The sequence below is a fragment of the Scyliorhinus torazame genome, chromosome 14, assembly GCF_047496885.1.
Source record: "Scyliorhinus torazame isolate Kashiwa2021f chromosome 14, sScyTor2.1, whole genome shotgun sequence".
Lineage (NCBI taxonomy): Eukaryota > Metazoa > Chordata > Chondrichthyes > Carcharhiniformes > Scyliorhinidae > Scyliorhinus > Scyliorhinus torazame.
Genome location: NC_092720.1, coordinates 120511863 through 120531699, shown reverse-complemented (window position 1 = coordinate 120531699; position 19837 = coordinate 120511863). Strand labels below are relative to the sequence as shown.

General features: G+C 47.4%; 1 protein-coding gene across 3 annotated transcripts in view; it reads right to left on the bottom strand.

Moving 5' to 3' along the window:
• The window catches only part of LOC140389979 (diacylglycerol kinase delta), a 225184-nt gene extending 206296 nt beyond the window's left edge, over positions 1 to 18888 (bottom strand). For 2 of the 3 annotated variants that reach the window (XM_072474713.1, XM_072474715.1), the window contains exon 1: positions 18653 to 18888. In XM_072474713.1, coding sequence (XP_072330814.1) covers positions 18653 to 18826 — 174 coding nt within the window. In that variant the 5' untranslated portion in view covers positions 18827 to 18888. The remainder of the gene's footprint in view (positions 1 to 18652) is intronic. The other variant, XM_072474714.1, reaches the window with a different exon arrangement.
• Between the last annotated feature and the right edge of the window lie 949 nt (positions 18889 to 19837).

Sequence of the window (19837 nt, the reverse complement as noted above, 5' to 3'; positions counted from 1 at the left end):
GTACATCGACAATCAGTGTGCAGCAGAGAGTACCTGTAAAGTCAGAGTACAGCAAAGTACATGGACAGTCACAGTATACAGCAGAGTACCTGTACAGATACAGTATACAGAAGAGAGTACCAGTAGTCACAGATTACAGCAGAGAATACATGTACAGTCACAGTATATAGCAGAGCACATGTACAGTCATAGTGCACAGCAGAGTACACATTGACAGTCAGTATACAGCAGAGTGCCTATACAGTCACAGTATACAGCAGAGAGTACCAGTGCAGTCACAGTATACAACAGAGAGTACCTGACCGGACACAGTATACAGCAAAGTACATGGACAGTCACAGTAGACAGCAGAGAGAACTTGTACAGTTGCAGTATACAGCAGAGGGTACCTGTACAGTCATAGTATACAGCAGAGAGAACCTGTATGGTCACAGTAGACATCAGAGGGTACCTGTACAGTCACAGTAGACAGCAGAGAGTAAAGGGCAGTCACATTTTAAAACAGAGAGTACACTGACAGTCACAGTATACAGCAGGGAGTACCTCTACAGTCACAGCATACAGAGAGTACACTGACAGTTACAGTATATAGCAGAAAGTACCTGTATAGTAACAGTATATAGCAGGGAGTACCTCTACAGTCACTGCATACAGAGAGTACACTGACAGTCACAGTATTCAGCAGAGAGTACATGCACAGTCGCAGTATACGTCAGAGAGTGCATGACAGTCACAGTATTCAGGATATCTGTCCAGTCATAGTATTCAGGATATCAGTACAGTCACAGTATTCAGGATATCTGTACAGTCACAGTATTCAGAATACCTGTGCAGTCACAGTATTCAGAATGCTTGTGCAATCACAGTATTCAGGATACCTGTGCAGTCACAGTATTCAGAATACCACTACAGTCACAGTATTCAGAATACTTGTACAGTCACAGCATTCAGGGAATCTGTACAGACACAGTATTCAGAGTACCTGTAGTCACAGTATTCAGAGTGCCTGTACAGTCACAGTATGCAGAGTATCTGTACAGTCACAGTATTCAAGGTAGCTGTACAGTCACAGTATTCAGATTGCCTTCATAGTTACAGTATTCAGATTACCTGTACAGTCACAGCATTCAAGGTAGCTGTACAGTCACAGGATTCAAGGTAGTTGTACAGTCACAGTATGCAGGTTATCTGTACAAACATAGAACATAGAAAATACAGCACAGAACAGGCCCTTCGGCCCACGATGTTGTGCCGAACCTTTGTCCTAGATTAATCATAGATTATCATTGAATTTACAGTGCAGGAGGAGGCCATTCGGCCCTTTGAGTCTGCACCGGCTCCTTCAGTCATTGTATTCAGAGTACCTGTACAGTCACAGTATTCAGGGTACCTGTATAGTCACAGTATTCAAGGTATCTGTACAGTCACAGCATTCAGGGTACCTGTACAGTCACTATATTCAGAGTACCTGTACAGTCACAGTATGCAAGGTCGCTGTACAGTCACAGTATTCAGATTGCCTGCATAGTTACAGTATTCAGATTATCTGTACAGTCGCAGCATTCAAGGTAGATGTACAGTGACAGTATTCAAGGTAGCTGTCCAGTCACAGTATTCAGGATATCTGTACAGTCACAGTATTCAGAATACTTGTACGGTCACAGCATTCAGGGAATCTGTACAGTCACAGTATTCACAATACCTGCACAGTTACAGTATTCAGAGTACCTATACTGTCACAGTATTCAGAGTGCCTGTACAGTCACAGTATGCAGGGTACCTGTACAGTCACAGTATGCAGGGTTTCTGTACAGTCACATTATTCAAGGTAGCTGTACAGTCACAGTATTCAGATTGCCTGTACAGTCACAGTATTCAGATTACCTGTAGTCACAGTATTCAAGGAAGCTGTACAGTGACAGTATTCAAGGTAGCTGTACAGTCACAGTATTCAGAGTATCTGCACAGTCACAGTATTCAGAGTACCTGTACAGTCACAGTATTCAGAGTACCTTTACAGTCACAGTATTCGGGGTACCTGTACAGTCACAGTATGCAGGGTTTCTGTACAGTCACATTATTCAAGGTAGCTGTACAGTCACTGTATTCAGATTGCCTGTACAGTCACAGTATTCAGATTACCTGTAGTCACAGTATTCAAGGAAGCTGTACAGTGACAGTATTCAAGGTAGCTGTACAGTCACAGTATTTAGGGTATCTGCACAGTCACAGTATTCAGAGTACCTGTACAGTCACAGTATTTAGGGTATCTGCACAGTCACAGTATTCAGAGTACCTGTACAGTCACAGTATTCAAGGTAGCTGTACAGTCACAGTATTCAGAATACCAATACAGTCACAGTATGCAGAGTATCTGAACAGTCACAGTATTCAAGGTAGCTGTACAGTCACAGTATTCAGATTGCCTGCATAGTTACAGTATTCAGATTACCTGTACAGTCACAGCATTCAAGGTAGCTGTACAGTCACAGCATTCAAGGGAGCTGTACAGTGACAGTATTCAAGGTAGCTGTCCAGTCACAGTATTCAGGATATCTGTAGTCACAGTATTCAGAATACCTGTGCAGTCACAGTATGCAGGTTATCTGTACAGTCATAGTATTCAAAGTACCTGTACAGTCACAGTATTCAGGGTATCTGTACAGTCACAGTATTCAAGGTATCTGTACAGTCACAGTATTCAAGGTATCTGTACAGTCACAGCATTCAGGGTACCTGTACAGTCACTATATTCAGAGTACCTGTACAGTCAGCATTCAAGGTAGCTGTACAGTCACAGGATTCAAGGTAGCTGTACAGTCACAGGATTCAAGGTAGTTGTACAGTCACAGGATTCAAGGTAGCTGTACAGTCACAGGATTCAAGGCAGTTGTACAGTCACAGTATGCAGGTTATCTGTACAGTCATAGTATTCAGAGTACCTGTACAGTCACAGTATTCAGGGTATCTGTACAGTCACAGTATTTAAGGTATCTGTACAGTCACAGCATTCTGGGTACCTGTACAGTCACTACATTCAGAGTACCTGTACAGTCACAGTATTCAAGGTAGCTGTACAGTCACAGTATTCAGATTGCCTGCATAGTTACAGTAGTCAGATTACCTGTACAGTCACAGCATTCAAGGGAGCTGTACAGTGACAGTATTCAAGGTAGCTGTCCAGTCACAGTATTCAGGACATCTGTACAGTCACAGTATTCAGAATACCTCTGCAGTCACAGTATGCAGATTATCTGTACAGTCATAGTATTCAAAGTACCTGTACAGTCACAGTATTCAGGGTATCTGTACAGTCACAGTATTCAAGGTATCTGTACAGTCACAGCATTCAGGGTACCTGTACAGTCACTATATTCAGAGTACCTGTACAGTCAGTATTCAAGGTAGCTGTCCAGTCACAGTATTCGGAATACCTGTGCAGTCACAGTATTCAGAATACTTGTACGGTCACAGCATTCAGGGAATCTGAACAGTCACAGTATTCACAGTACCGGCACAGTCACAGTATTCAGAGTACCTCTACTGTCACAGTATTGAGAGTGCCTGTACAGTCACAGTATGCAGGGTATCTGTACATTCACACGATGCAGAGTATCTGTACATTCACAGTATGCAGGGTTTCTGTACAGTCACATTATTCATGGTAGCTGTACAGTCACAGTATTTAGATTGCCTGTATAGTCACAGTATTCAGATTACCTGTAGTCACAGTATTCAAGGAAGCTGTACAGTGACAGTATTCAAGGTAGCTGTACAGTCACAGTATTTAGGGTATCTGCACAGTCACAGTATTCAGAGTACCTGTACAGTAACAGTGTTCAAGGTAGCTGTACAGTCACAGTATTCAGGGTACGTGTACAGTCACAGTATTCAGAGTACCTGTACAGTCACAGTATTCAAGGTAGCTGTACAGTCACAGTATTCAGAGTATCTGCACAGTCACAGCGTTCAGAGTACCTGTACAGTCACAGTATTCAGAGTACCTGTACAGTTACAGTATTCAGAGTACCTGTACAGTCACAGTATTTGGGGTACCTGTACAGTCACAGTATTCAAAGTACCTGTACTGTCACAGTATTAAGAGTGTCTGTACAGTCAGTATTCAAGGTAGCTGTACAGTCACAGTATTCGGAATACCTGTGCAGTCACAGTATTCAGAATACTTGTACGGTCACAGCATTCAAGGAATTTGTACAGTCACAGTATTCACAATACCTGCACAGTCACAGTATTCAGAGTACCTGTACTGTCACAGTATTCAGAGTGCCCGTACAGTCACAGTATGCAGGGTACCTGTACAGTCACAGTATGCAGGGTTTCTGTACAGTCACATTATTCAAGGTAACTGTACAGTCACAGTATTCAGATTGCCTGTACAGTCACAGTATTCAGATTACCTGTAGTCACAGTATTCAAGGAAGCTGTACAGTGACAGTATTCAAGGTAGCTGTACAGTCACAGTATTTAGGGTATCTGCACAGTCACAGTATTCAGAGTACCTGTACAGTAACAGTATTCAGAGTACCTGTACAGTCACAGTATTCAAGGTAGCTGTACAGTCACAGTATTCAGTGTATCTGCCCAGTCACAGTATTCAGAGTACCTGTACAGTCACAGTATTCAGAGTACCTTTACAGTCACAGTATTCGGGGTACCTGTACAGACACAGTATTCAGAGTACCTGTACAGTCACAGTATTCAGAGTGCCTGTACAGTCACAGTATGCAGAGTATCTGAACAGTCACAGTATTCAAGGTAGCTGTACAGTCACAGCATTCAGATTGCCTGCATAATTACAGTATTCAGATTACCTGTACAGTCGCAGCATTCAAGGTAGCTGTATGGTGACAGTATTCAAGGTAGCTGTACAGTCACAGGATTCAAGGTAGCTGTACAGTCACAGGATTCAAGGTAGCTGTACAGTCACAGGATTCAAGGTAGTTGTACAGTCACAGTATGCAGGTTATCTGTACAGTCATAGTATTCAGAGTACCTGTACAGTCACAGTAATCAGGGTATCTGTAGTCACAGTATTCAAGGTATCTGTACAGTCACAGCATTCAGGGTGCCTGTACAGTCACAGTATTCAAGGTAGCTGTAAAGTCACAGTATTCAGATTGCCTGCATAGTTACAGTATTCAGATTACCTGTACAGTCACAGCATTCAAGGGAGCTGTACAGTGACAGTATTCAAGGTAGCTGTCCAGTCACAGTATTCAAGATATCTGTACAGTCACAGCATTCAGGGTACCTGTACAGTCACTATATTCAGAGTACCTGTGTAGTCAGTATTCAAGGTAGCTGTACAGTCATAGTATTCGGAATACCTGTGCAGTCACAGTATGCAGGTTATCTGTACAGTCATAATATTCAAAGTACCTGTACAGTCACAGTATTCAGGGTATCTGTACAGTCACAGGATTCAAGGTATCTGTACAGTCACAGCATTCAGGGTACCTGTACAGTCACTATATTCAGAGTACCTGTGTAGTCAGTATTCAAGGTAGCTGTACAGTCACAGTATTCGGAATACCTGCACAGTCACAGTATTCAGAGTACCTGTACTGTCACAGTATTCAGAGTGCCTGTACAGTCACAGTATGCAGGGTATCTGTACATTCACAGTATGCAGAGTATCTGTACATTCACAGTATGCAGAGTATCTGTACATTCACAGTATGCAGGGTTTCTGTACAGTCACAGTATTCAAGGTAGCTGTACAGTCACAGTATTCAGATTGCCTGTACAGTCACAGTATTCAGATTACCTGTAGTCACAGTATTCAAGGAAGCTGTACAGTCACAGTATTCAAGGTAGCTGTACAGTCACAGTATTTAGGGTATGTGCACAGTCACAGTATTCAGAGTAACTGTACAGTCACAGTATTCAAGGTAGCTGTACAGTCACAGTATTCAGAGTACCTGTACAGTCACAGTATTCAGAGTACCTGTACAGTCACAGTATTCAGAGTACCTTTACAGTCACAGTATTCGGGGTACCTGTCCAGTCACAGTATTCAAAGTACCTGTACTGTCACAGTATTCAGAGTGTCTGTACAGTCACAGTATTCAGGATATCTGTACAGTTCAGTGAGTATTTTTTGGATTTAATCCCCTGTAGAGGCCCTAACATATATGATATATAAACACATTACTATGATATTATACAAATAATATATCATAGAGAGATATATGAATAGTGTGCCAAAGAGAAATTACAGATAACATCACAAATTAAGAGTACAGATTGCTTGTCAAAAATAAAAAATCAAGGACCCCAGATACACATTGAGGGGATGGTGGTGCATTGCTGATATCACTGGAGCAGTTATCCAGCTGTTTAGGGCCCAGGATCATGCTCCGGGGATATTGGTTTAAATGTCACCAGCAGCTAGGGGAATTCAAATCATTATTAAATCTGGCCCATGGCAAATATATATTTTTTTGAAAAAACTTTATGGATTTTGGCATGAGATATCAAAATTTTGCAGAATATCAAAAACAATAACCACCAAAATAATAACAGCCAATTTCCTTACATTATTTACATTGGTGTGTATCATACATTTTTTAAAGTGTTCTTATTGGGTACATTTGTATTTACAATTACTGCCCAAACTCTTTACATTGTTTATAATGACATTTGTTTTGGAGGTTTTGTTTCCTGCTTGATTTCTCGAGGGAGGTTAGGATGGTCCGCCTTCCCGGTTTGACACGTGGGGGAGTGATCCGTATCCCCTCCTGCGAATGGCCTTCCTTCCCATTTCTCTTCTGCTTTATGCAAGCTCCTTTTCATCCTGGCGGTGCTCCCACCCACCTTCCTTTCCTTCTCTACCCCTCCCTTCTATACTGCTCCACTCCCGCCCTGCCAGCTTGTTGCTGGTTGCAAACAGGTCTGCAGAGGTTTGTGAAATTCTTCCAAATTTCATGAAATCTCTCCTCAGACCCCCCCCCTTATCGAACATTTTATCTTTTCTAGTTTCAGGAACTCGGCCAGGTCTGAGAGCCACTCCGAGGCTCTGGGTGGCGCTGCCGACTTCCAATTTAGCAGGAGTCGCTGCCTGGTGATCAGTGAGCTGGTGGCCAGGACGTCCGCCCCTTTCCCTGTCCAGCGCTCTGGATGCACTGACACCCCGAAGGTCACCACAGGCTCTATATTGACTCCCACAACCCATAAGGGGCTGGTTTAGCGCATGGCTAAATAGCTGGCTTTTAAAGCAGACCAATGCAGTCCAGCAGCGCGGGTTCAATTCCCGTACCAGCCTCCCTGAACAGGCGCCGGAATGTGGCAACTAGGGGCTTTTCACAGTAACTTCATTTGAAGCCTACTTGTGACAATAAGCGATTCTCATTTCACAACCCGAGACTGGGGCAGGAACAGAACATGTCAGTGTAGTTGGTTGGGCAGGATATGAACATGTGGATGTGGTTGGCTGGGCTCCCCTGACACCACTCACACATGTCCTCCACCTCCGGGAAGAACCCACTCATACGTGTCTTAGTAAGGTGTGCTCTGTGCACCACCTTGAGCTGCATCAGGCTTAGGCCGGTGCCGGAAGAGGTGGAATTAATCCTGTACAGCGCCTCGATACAGAATCCTCCCCCTATCTCCATTCCTAGCTCCTCCTCCCATTTCCACCTGGTCTCGACCAGTGGAGTCCTGAGATTTTCTACGAGTTGCCCATAGATGTCGCCACATTTGCGTGCCCCTAACCGGCCCAGCCCTGCAATTTTTGTCCAGAAATGTGTGTCCGGGTCTCTGGGGGAACGCATTTGTCTCCCTGCGGAGGAAGTCACGCATTTGCAGGTACCTGAGCTCGTTCCTTTTCGGGAGTGGGAGCGTCTCAGAGATTTCCCCCGGGGTCACTAGTCTATCGTCCACGTACATGTCCTTCACTCTCAGTGTCTTTCTGTCCTCCCTCCACGTCCTAAATGTGGCGTGTATCCTTGCCGGTGTATCCTTGCCGGTGTAAACCTATGGTTGTTACAGATGGGGGCCACTATGGACACCTCATCAAGCTTGAAATGGCACCTGAACTGATTCCATGTCCTTAGTGTGGACACTACCACCGGGCTCCTGGAGTATGTGCATGGGGGGGGCGGGAGTGGTGCGGTGGCCAGCGCTCGGAGAGATGTCTCCATGCAGAGGTCTCCTCAAATCGGACCCAGTCCACCTCCACTTCCAGTAGCCACTCCCCCAACCCTTGCCGCGTTTGCCGCCCAGAAGGTTCAGTAGGGCCAGGCCTCCCACATGTCGCCCTCACTGTAAGATGGTCTTGCATACCCTAAGGACTTTTTCCCTTCTCCTTCCTCTCCCCCCACCTCCAACATACACACACACACAAACACAGACAAACGCCATGATTAACTTGTCAACCCTGGTGAAGGAGGATTTGGGCATGAAGATCGGGAGTAATCTGAATACGAAGAGAAACCTCGGCAGCACGTTCATTTTGACCTCTGTACCCTTCCCGATAGCAAAAGATGGAATGAGTCCCATCTTTGCAGGTCCCTCTTCACCTCCTCCACCAAGCTGGAGAGGTTCCACTTGTGGAGCCTCGTCCAGCTGTGGCCCATTTGGATCCCTGGGTACTTGAACTTGGTTTGGATCACTTTATATGGCAGTTCTTCTAGCTGCGCACCTCTCTCTCGGGCGTCCTCCGGGAAGCTTTTGCTCTTTCCCAGGTTTACCTGAGAAGGCACCAAACTCCCCAAGGAGCCCTGTTATCTTTTCCATGCTGACTAGGGGGTTCGACACAGAGGAGCATGTCATCCACATAGAACAGGACTTGATGCTCTCTGCCCCTCTGGGCACCACGCCGTCTAAGGGCGATGGCCAGTGGTTGGATTGCCAGTGCAACAGGCGAGGAGATTATAAGCACCCCTACCTCGTTCCTATGTGCAGCCGAAAGTATTTGGAGCTGGTGCCGTTCGTCTGTACGCTCGCCATAGGAGTGCTGTACAGAAGCTTCACCCACACGGTGAACTCTGCTCCAATTCCAAACTGTTCAAGTACCTCCATGAGGTACCTCCATTCTATTTGATCAAAGGCTTTCTCAGCATCCAGGGAGACGATCCCCTCTGGTGTCCTCTCGCCGGATGGGGTCATTGTCATATTCAGCAGGCATCTGATGTTTGCTGAGAGTTGTCTGCCCTTGACAAACCCGGTCTGATCTTCCATGGTCACTTCTGGCAGGTAGCTCTCCATGCGCCTCACCAGCGCTTTCGCTCGGACTTTTGCATCAGTGTTTAAGAGCGAGATGAGTCTGTACGTCCCACACTCTGTCGGCTCTTTGTCCTTTTTGGGGATCAATGAGATTGAGGCCTGGGCCAGCGTGGGCAGCAAGGCATCTTAGACAGTGAATCATTGAACATCTCCCGCAAGTGCTGCTGCAAATCTTACCGGGAACCCACTGGTCCCGGCACTTTCCCTGACTGCATATAATGAATGCATCCCACAATTTCGCCCAGCTATAGTGGTATTTCCAGCCCGTGTTTCCTGTCCTCCCCCACCACCGGTATATCCAGTCTGTCAAGGAACTGTTCCATCACTGAGTCGTCGCCTCCCACCTCCACCCTGGGTTCGGAGGTGTTTAGCCCTCGGTAAAAGTTTAGAAAGGCCTCGTTGACCTCATTTGGGTCTGCTACCATTCTACCATTTCTGTGTCTAACTTGCTCTCCCTCTTTTGCGGCTGCTTGCTTTCTTAGCTGGTGCGCCAGCATGCGTTTGGCCTTGTCTCCATGTTTGTAGAAGGCCCCTCGATGCCTGGCAGAGCTGGTGGACTGCCTTATTTGTGGAGAGCAGATCAAATTCCATCTGCAGCTTCCTCTCCGCCAGCAGTTCCACAGTTGTGGCCGTGGAGTACCACCGGTCCACCACCAGTATGGAGTCAATCAGCTGCTGCTTGGCTGCTCTTTATTTCACCTCCCTAAGGGTCCCACATACTATGATTTCGCCCCTGGTCACCTTCAGTGCCTCCCAGAATGCGGAGGGTGAGGTTTCAGGTTACATAGCCATCGATGGTTTGGGATATCTTTGTATAGAATTCCTTATCTGCGAGGAGAGCTGTATCCAGCCTCAATGAGGGGGGGGGGGGGCGCGGCGTTGAGCCTGGCCCTTCTCCAGCCTGTTCATCCATATAATGTGGTGCATGGTCAGAGATTATATTCATGAGTCTTCCGTCTTGGAAGCACCCTTTTTCCTACAACAAAAAAAAGACTATACGCGAATAGGCCTTGTGCACATGGGAGGAGGAGGATTCTTTTTCTCTCAAGTGATTGAACCTCCACGACTCTACGCTCCCCATCTGATCTATAAGGCATTCAATTTTCGTGTTATACCTGACGAGAGCCTGTCCTGGAGTTGGATCTGTCCATTGCCAGGTCCTGCATGCAGTTAAAGCCCTCCTCCCCCGCAATGCAAGTCAGTGGGTGTCTCGTGCAGAATTTCGGCCATTGCATTTTTGATGAATTCTGCGTTGTCCCAGTTTGGGGCGTTTATATTTACCAAGACTATCGCGGTTCCTTCCAGGGTCCCGCTGGCCGTAACTATCACACCCCCTGGGTCCGTCACTGTGCTCAGCTCTGTGAATGAAACTGTCCTGTTGATTAGTATGGCTCGGCAGTTTCACGATCATCACCCGCTTCGGTTCCCCAGCCCAGGGCCGCTGCCGAAGCAACCTGTGGGCACGGTCTATCTCCGGAGGCTTGGCGAAGCCCCCTCGCTGACCCCCTTCCCGAGCATCGCTGCTATGTAGTCTGTGGGGTGTCTCCCCTCCATTTCCTTCGGCAGGCCCTCGATTCTCAGGTTTTGCTGACGCGATTGGTTCTCGTGATCGTCAATTTTATCCTCCAGCCCCTTCTGGGTCTTGACCAGCCTGGAGTGCCGCAATCCGGTCTCCTTGGTCCGTGACGGCTTTTTCGAGGTCCCGTGTCGTCGTCTCTTGGGCCTCTAGTCTCCACTTCATTTTGTCCATTGCCTCATGGGGGCCATCGAGGCTTCCACTGTCACCTCGACTGTTGCCAGGAGGTCTTAGTTCATCTCCTCCCCGTGTCTCTGGAGCTCGTGGCGATGAAGCACTCAATTTGTCCATCAGTGCCTGGGTCTGCACTGGGAGCTCTGCTGGGTCGACCCACACGCGGTTCCTTGCTCTGAGGCGGAGGTTTCCCTCCCCTCGTCTCTGCTGGCTTTCAGCTGGACGGCTGATTCTTTCCCATCCTGCTTGGCAGTGCGGTCAATGGGGGGGTTAATCTGGGGGATTATGAGTACTTTCGGCTCTGGGTCACTGTCCGTGTGGAGTTTGCACATTCTCCCCGTGTTTGCGTGGGTTTTGCCCCCACAACCCAAAGATGTGCAGGCTAGGTGGATTGGCCTCGCTAAATTGCCCCTTAATTGGAAAAAATTAATTGGGTACTCTAAATTTATGGGGGGGAAAAAGAAAAAACAACAATGCAAGTTTTTCATCAGCTCAGCTCAAAGGCAGCATCACACTAGAAAATATAGAAACTGCCACGTGTAACACACAGGTGGGCACATTATATGCATTATACAGGGCAATATTAATCACCAGAAATCACATCATAAGTTAATATATATTGGTGCGCCATGTGTAAATATATAAGCTAACTCTTAAAACCTGTGGCACATCATATATAAATATCTGCTGGTAGCATATCCTGTGTAAATATACAGACAGCAGGCTGTGTATAAACAGACTGACGGTACAACTGTGTCAAACACTGAGCCAAGACAGCAAATGTAAATACACAAATAGCAGGCATTGTGTAAATAAAGGGATGAGACATCACACAGAGGGTCCATCATGTGTAAAGGTAACCCATCAGGCGCAGAAACAAGTTGTGAATAAAGACAGCATGTAGTGTTAATATTCAAGCAGCAGCCGGCCAAATCCATGCAGAAAGCATACAATGGTGATATACAAACTGTACGGGTTAGGTGGATTGGCCATGCTAAATTGCCCCTTAGTGTCCAAAAGATTAGGTGGGGTTTCTGGGTTACGGGGATAGGGTGGAGGCATGGGCTTAAGTAGGGTGCTCTTTCCAAGGGTCGGTGCAGACTTGATGGGCCGAATGGCCTCCTTCTGCACTGTAAATCCTATGTGTCGCATATCACTGCGCAGAATGGGCATTACACAGAAATATGCTAACACATTAGGCGCAGAGACAGTAGATCACATGTTAATATAGAGCAGACGTGTCACTTGAACAATGGCACGTCACGTGCATATGGATGGGAGATCCAGCATCAATTAACATGCACAAGCACATCCTGTTTTAATATAAAGTTGGTGGATCACATTGGACTGGATATGTTTATTGTCACATGTACCGAAGTACAGTGAAAAGTATTTTTCTATGATCAGCTCAAATAGATTATTTAGTACATGAAAATCAAATAAAAAGAAAATGCATAAAAGGGGAACACAATGTCCACAATGTAAATACATGTGGATAGGACATTACAGACAAATATAAAACTGGCAGGTCATAGCTAACTTGTCACATGCAAATAAGACACCAAGTAAATACAGAGACGGTACACCCAATGTTAATATGCAAACAGATCACAGATGGACAGGATCAGCAAAAAACACAAAGTACACATGAAAATAGAAAGAGAATGCCACATGCAAATACACAGCCAGTGAGCAAAACGTAAAATAGAGATCCGCAATCTTTCATATCCCATGTTAACATTAAGACTGCAATTAATATGTTAATATAACGGTAGGGCAACAGGTAGAACTGGTCAGTACATTATGTAGACATACAGAGTAGGCCCATCAACTTGTAATTGTGAAGCATATCTCACAAAATGAAAACAAAGCCATGAACGAATTTGAATTTAAATTCTAGGTGCTGCTAGACAGGGAGCTAATGTAGGTCAGCGAGGACGGGACTGCTAGGTCAACAGGATTTGGTGTGGGATGGGGTATGCCAACAAAGTTGTGGATGAGTTCACAGTGTGTGTGAATGTGTGACCACCCAGAAAAAGAAGAGGAATAGTCGAATCTGGAGGTGGCAAAAGCGTGAGTAAGAGTTTCTGCCGCAGATTGGCTCAGACATTGTCAGGGAGATGGAATGTTATGGGAGGATACAGGGTCAGAAAGGACGAGGTTTCAAAGTATTATTCAGCATTAGACAGTAACCAGGAATTTGTGGTGGGGGCTTAGTCAATGGTTTTCCCTCTTTGTGAGCACCATGGCCAAGATTAAACTCAGACCGCAACCCAGCCAAGATCCTGCAGAATGGTAACATCAACTTTCAAATATAGCATGATCAGTTTGCAAACAAAATATGCCCCTTCCTCCAATTCTAACTTATAACAGAAAAATGATTCATTGCTGTTTGCCAAGAGATTTGAAGAATACACCGTGATTCAATGAAGCTCTCATCAGAACACCACTCCGGTTTCCCACTCCCTCTGACGATCACCTCACATCTGTTCCCCACTGCCCCAACCCTCTGAGGTGATCTTCTCCAACCTCATGTCCCAGCCAAATCCAACACCTCTCTGCTCCCAGTGAGGTTGGCCACCCCCGCTACTTCACCAGACCATTGCTTACTCTGTGGCGCTCTCTGTGAAAGCTGCTTCCTTTCACACTCTCTTTTGCTGACTCCAAAAGCACCCTAAAGACTTTGACCATCCCCGGCTCGCCACTGCTCTCTCTGATACCCACCAATCCTGTTAAAACACAAGCTGCACTTCTACAATGGGGTGATGTAAGGGTGTATGATTCCAATCTCAAGTCCAAACTTTAAAGGACTTTCAGGAAGTAATGCAGGAGTTAGATTTTTTAAACTGCTAAACAAGTCTCTGGGAAAAAAATATAGCAAACTGAGTGTTTTGCTGTTTGCATGTTCTGGTGGCTGAATTCCATCTGGTCATCATCAGTCTGTGAGCTTAGTGAGAACAGACGACCAGAGCTATTTATAGCTGCGTCGGTCCCCTCAAGAGACTAAATATTTTCCGAGAAATACCAGGAAGTAGGGCTCATTTAGATGAAACCGCACACTGCTCTATATTTTACATACAGTCAGTGGACCAGGGCGGCCAAGGTTTCAATAAAAAATTATTTTTGTTCTGCTCTCTGTCGATAACATTAACACTTTCATATTTCAACATTAACACTTGGGGCAAAAGAAATACAGGTTTTGCACTGATTTCATTTCAAACTGTACCAGGATACATTCACTAAATCAGATTGCTGCTGGAGATGTGATGAAATTAAAAACAGTATTCCAAGTCTCACCGGATATTCCAACAAAAATCAAAACCATTTTGGAGACAACCGCTGGCAAATCTCTAAGAGCAATTACCAGAACAGATCACTGCTTGCTGTGTGATATAAGCCAACAATCGTAACTAATCTATAATCAACACTGCATTAGGCTGCCACCGAGATGTTCTTATTGTAAAGCTGCCTGTTGCACATTCACACCTGCCTATAGCTTGGGTTTGGTCAGTCCCAGAACCCCACACCTTTCCCTGCAGCATTGCGGAGATGCTCTGAGGCAAGTTCACTCCTTCTCAAATCTCCATGAGCGACATCCGCCGATACAGAGAGGGGAAAAAACATTTCTAAACTTGAATTTATTTTAAGCCTTCCAACTGGTCGGGAAAGCTTTAGGCGAAATTCCTGAAAAAGAACGTTTTGTTCTTTTTTGAGATTGGGTCACAACCAAAAGCATCGGAGCTTTGAGGCAGAACTAAAATATCTCCATCCACTTCTACATGACAACACACACGCACATTTTTTCTTCCACCAACTATAATTTTTACTAAATTTAATTAATGATTTGAGAACTCTGTTGGTGCAGGGACGATCTCACTTGCTGACCTGATAAGACTGGAAGTGAGGGGGCAGCATGGTGGCGCAGTGGTTAGCACTGCTGCCTCACGGCGCCGAGGTCAAAGGTTCGATCCCGGCCCCAGGTCGCTCTCCATGTGGAGTTTGCACATTCTCCCCGTGTCTGCGTGGGTTTCGCTCCAACCCAAAGTTGTGCAGGGTAGGTAGACTGGCCACGCTAAATTGCCCCGTAATTGGAAAAAATGAATTGGGTACTCTAAATCTAATTTTTAAAAAAGACTGTAAGCCCTCTCGCCTCTGTTGAAGTTTGCTTTTCTACAGCTTTTGGCAGAATTTTACAGCACAGAGAGTGGCCATTCAGCCCACTGAGTCTGTGCCAGCTCTTTGAAAGCACTGTCCACATTAGATTCTTCCTCTCTTCGTTCCCCAGAGCTCTGCTATGATCCATTCAGTTGCTTTTGCGGCCTCCTGTGGATTGTCTTTCTCTCACTTTTACTTTCTGTGCCTCCAACTTTCTGAATCACTGTCCTTAAACACAGGAGCTGGGTTCAGCTGGTTGAGCACCATTACTTTGAGCTCCCATGGCACTGGCTCATGGTGAATATGCTGTTTTCCCCTCTGATGAGTATGTGACACCCTTCCCCTGTGGAGAATTTGCATGTTCCGCTTTACAGTGATGTGATGGAGAGCTTTCGGTGTCTGTGAAGCGTTGCTATTATATATCTGTGTGGGACACTCACTCCAAGCATTGTAAACATACCTTGTCAGCTGGAAGTCCATGGCAAAGAAAAGGTGCATCAGCCGAGAGGTCCATTGAGCAAAGAGGCAAGGGGAAAGTGGTGGGGCATATGGTTTAGAGTAGGGAACAGGGACTAGAGGATTGGAAAGTTAGGGATCACAAGACCGGAGGTGATAAACTCAAGGATTGGATTGGATTGGATTTGTTTATTGTCACGTGTACCGAGGTACAGTGAAAAGTATTTTTCTGCGAGCAGCTCAACAGATCATTAAGTACATGAGAAGAAAAGGGAATAAAAGAAAATACATAATAGGGAAGCGCAACATAACACAATGTAACTACATAAGCACTGGCATCGGATGAAGCATACAGGGTGTAGTGTTAATGAGGTCAGTCCATAAGAGGGTCATTTAGGAGTCTGGTGACAGTGGGGAAGAAGCTGTTTTTGAGTCTGTTCGTGCGTGTTCTCAAACTTCTGTATCTCCTGCCCGATGGAAGAAGTTGGAAGAGTGAGTAAGCCAGGTGGGAGGGATCTTTGATTGGGAACTAGTTGGGAGGGAAGTGGCTTATCTTTGGTCACAAGCATAAAGCCCAAATCAGACAGCCACAAGCAGGATGGGCAGCTGCTGACTCAAGGGAAACCCAAACATCAGACAAGAGAGCGAGCAACGCCTGACACTGGGTGGTGCAGAGCTGGTACACTCAGGAATCAGAAAACAAAACAGCGTTTAGACCTGGGAGACACAACTAAAGACTGTGGCAACACCCACTTAGGAGTGTTCAGAAGGCCTGAAATGTTTGATGCGGTAAAAAATGGCACCGCATCACTGCCTCAGCCGCCCTCAACGGGTTTGTCAATCTGGGTTGTATGAAGTTGCAAAGCATAGCCTGAGAGCACAATCTTCCCCCTCCCTGACAGGAGTGGTGCCCAATAATCCACAGTTTAGAGCTGGAAGGAGAGGCAATCTACACCATGGGCAGGAACTGACCTGATCCAACAATACAAATGTATATGATTTGTTTCATGCCCGTTTAGTTTGGGACATAGTGGGACTAAATTTCTCATCACTGCCAGTTTAGAGCATTGAAGCTAGGTAATGAGAGAGAAATGATTGGATGAGGTGATGTATAGACACCATGGCCAACCAGCTGAGGTGAATGCCCTGCTTCTGTGCTGTACAGGCTATGTAACCCTAGGTCACTGCTTTTCCCAGGTATAGCCAGGGATGGTGTTTCCCTGAGCGTTTACACTGGAATTGAGGTTCAGAGCAACTTTATTCTCTTTCACACATCTGGGTTTTTACACAAAATACCGTCTCAAGTTTAGCATCTTCGTCCACTTCTTCACGTGGCCCAGACTGTCAGGAGTGTCCTTTTTCCTATCCAATACCTAATGAAATAATAGTGACCATGAAATCAGTAGAGCACTCTTATTCTGAGCACCGATCACTCCTTCCCACCTCATGCCTCCCAGAGGCATCTCTGAATGGAGACGTCAAAATAAGTGCTGCCATCAACAGCAAAATTTAATTGTTCAGATTGTGTATTTTCTTTTGAAAATGTTGCCTGGATATATAATGTATATTCTATCAAACCTTTGGACACAGTTTTGAGCAGCGGACCATTTGAAAGCTAATTCCACTCTTCTGCTGACTGGTACGAAACTAAAAAGACAAAGTTCCCTGTTACAAGACTACTCAGGCACTCTTACCCACAGAAACATGATCTAACACCATGGCATCTCACTGAAAGATATGTAAAGACAGACCGGAAAAGAATGGCTGGTGCAGCAAGCCTGTCAAATCCTGCCCCGGAGCAACTTGTACTCGGAGAGCCCCGAATCTCCAATCCACCTCCCTTAACTCACCCAACGCCACCAGCCGCCCAATCTCCTGAGACAGGAGGAAAATAAGAGGAAAAGACAAGAGGCCAATTTCAGGATATTAATCGGGAAAATTGCTCGTCAACCCATGTAAATAATCCAGGGGACCACCAAGCCTGAGACTCACGTGCCTCAATATCCCAGCAACCTCTTAGATGCTGTGCAAGTTATGGAAGATTCCACCTCCCAGAATTACATTACCTCAACAGTCACCAATCAATACTGGGGGGCATGGTGGCACAGTGGTTAGCACTGCTGCCTCACAGCTCCAGGGTCCCGGGTTCAATTCCAGTCTTGGGCGACTGTCAGTGTGGAGCTTGCACTTTCTCCCCGTGTCGGTGTCCGGGTGCTCAGGTTTCCTCCCACAGTCCAAATGTAAGTGGGTTGGCCATGCTAAATTGCCCTCAGTATCCAACGGTTAGATGGGTTACTGGGATAGGGCGGGAGAGTTGGCCTGGGTAGGATGTTCTTTTGGTGGGTCAGTGCAAATTCGACGTACCGAATGGTCACCTTCTGCACTGTAGGCGTTCTATGGGATTCCATGAACCTTTGACAGTAGCACTGAACGATGTGGTGAAACCAGCAATACAAATTGTTAACCCTGTAAACTCCTCATGAAGCTCTGCAAGGTCACATTAAGAGGAAAACCTGTCAGGACATTCAAGAAAAGTACTGTGCTGGATTATTCTTGAGGATAAGAGGATACAATTTGGGATACATCCTGATGGTGGGATCCAGGTGCCGATTATTCCTAAAGATTGAACCCAAGGACAGATTATTCCCAGAGATTGGACCCAGGAGCAGATTATTCCCAGAGATTGGACCCAGGAGCAGATTATTCCCAGAGATTGGACCCAGGAGCAGATTATTCCCAGAGATTGGACCCAGGAGCAGATTTGTCCTGGGGACTGGACCCAGGAGCAGATTATTCCCAGAGACTGGCCCCAGGAAGTAGGTATTCCCGGGATTGGATCTAGGGACAGATTATTCCCGGGGACTGGACCCAGGAACAGATTATTCCCGGGATGAGGGCGCAGTTTCCCGGGGTGTCTCCCGGTCACGGGCTCTGCCCCCTCTTGCTCAGGCTCCCCCTGCGGCCTCCCCCCGCTCCCGGCTGCAGCCGCCGTGTTTGCGGCGGAGGGTTTCAGAGCTCCCCCGCCCCCTCGGGCCCCGGCCTCACCTTGCTGCGGATCTGGCCGGAGGTGGACACTTTGCGGATCAGTTTCTGCGCGGACTCGTGCTCGGCCTCGCTGTCTGATGACTCGTCTCCCACTGTGCTGCCGCTGGCCAGCCGCTCCCGCGCCCCCAACTCACAGCCAGAGCCGGCGGCCTGCGCCTCCCGAGCCGCCATCATCACCGCAGCAACCGGGGGTCTCACACCAGCGCTGCCGTCACGGGGAAACCGAGAGCCTGAGGTACCGGCATCCCACCGCCAGGGGGAAACCGAGAGCCTGAGGTACCGGCATCCCACCGCCAGGGGGAAACCGAGCGCCTGAGGAACCGGCATCCCACCGCCAGGGGAATCCGAGAGCCTGAGATACCGGCATCCCACCGCCAGGGGGAAACCGACAGCCTGAGGAACCGGCATCCTATCGCCAGGGGAATCCGAGAGCCTGAGATACCGGCATCCCACTGCCAGGGGGAAACCGAGCGCCTGAGGAACCGGCATCCCACCGCCAGGGGGAAACCGAGAGCCGGAGGTACCGGCATCCCACCGCCAGGGGTATTCGAGAGCCTGAGGTATCGTCATCCCACCGCCAGGGGAATCCGAGAACCTGAGGTATCGTCATCCCACCGCTAGCGTAATCCGAGGGCCCGCGGTACCGGCATCCCGCCGCCAGGGGAACCCGAGAGCCTGAGATACCGGCATCCCACTGCCAGGGGGAAACCGAGCGCCTGAGGAACCGGCATCCCACCGCCAGGGGGAAACCGAGAGCCGGAGGTACCGGCATCCCACCGCCAGGGGTATTCGAGAGCCTGAGGTATCGTTATCCCACCGCCAGGGGAATCCGAGAACCTGAGGTATCGTCATCCCACCGCTAGCGTAATCCGAGGGCCCGCGGTACCGGCATCCCGCCGCCAGGGGAACCCGAGAGCCGGTGGTACTGTTATCCCACTGCCAGGGTAATCCGAGACCTGAGGTACCGGTATCCCGCCGCCGTGGGGAGACCGAGAGACAGCGGTACCAGCATCCGGCTGCCAGGAGAACTCCGAAAGCCCGCGATACCCGGCATCCTGCCGACAGAGGGAATCCGAGATCCCCGCCGCCGGGGGAATCCGAGAGCCTGAGGTAGTACAGGCATCCCGCCGCTAGGGGGAGACCGCGACACAGCGGTACCTGGAACGGGCGCCCGGGGGAGACCGA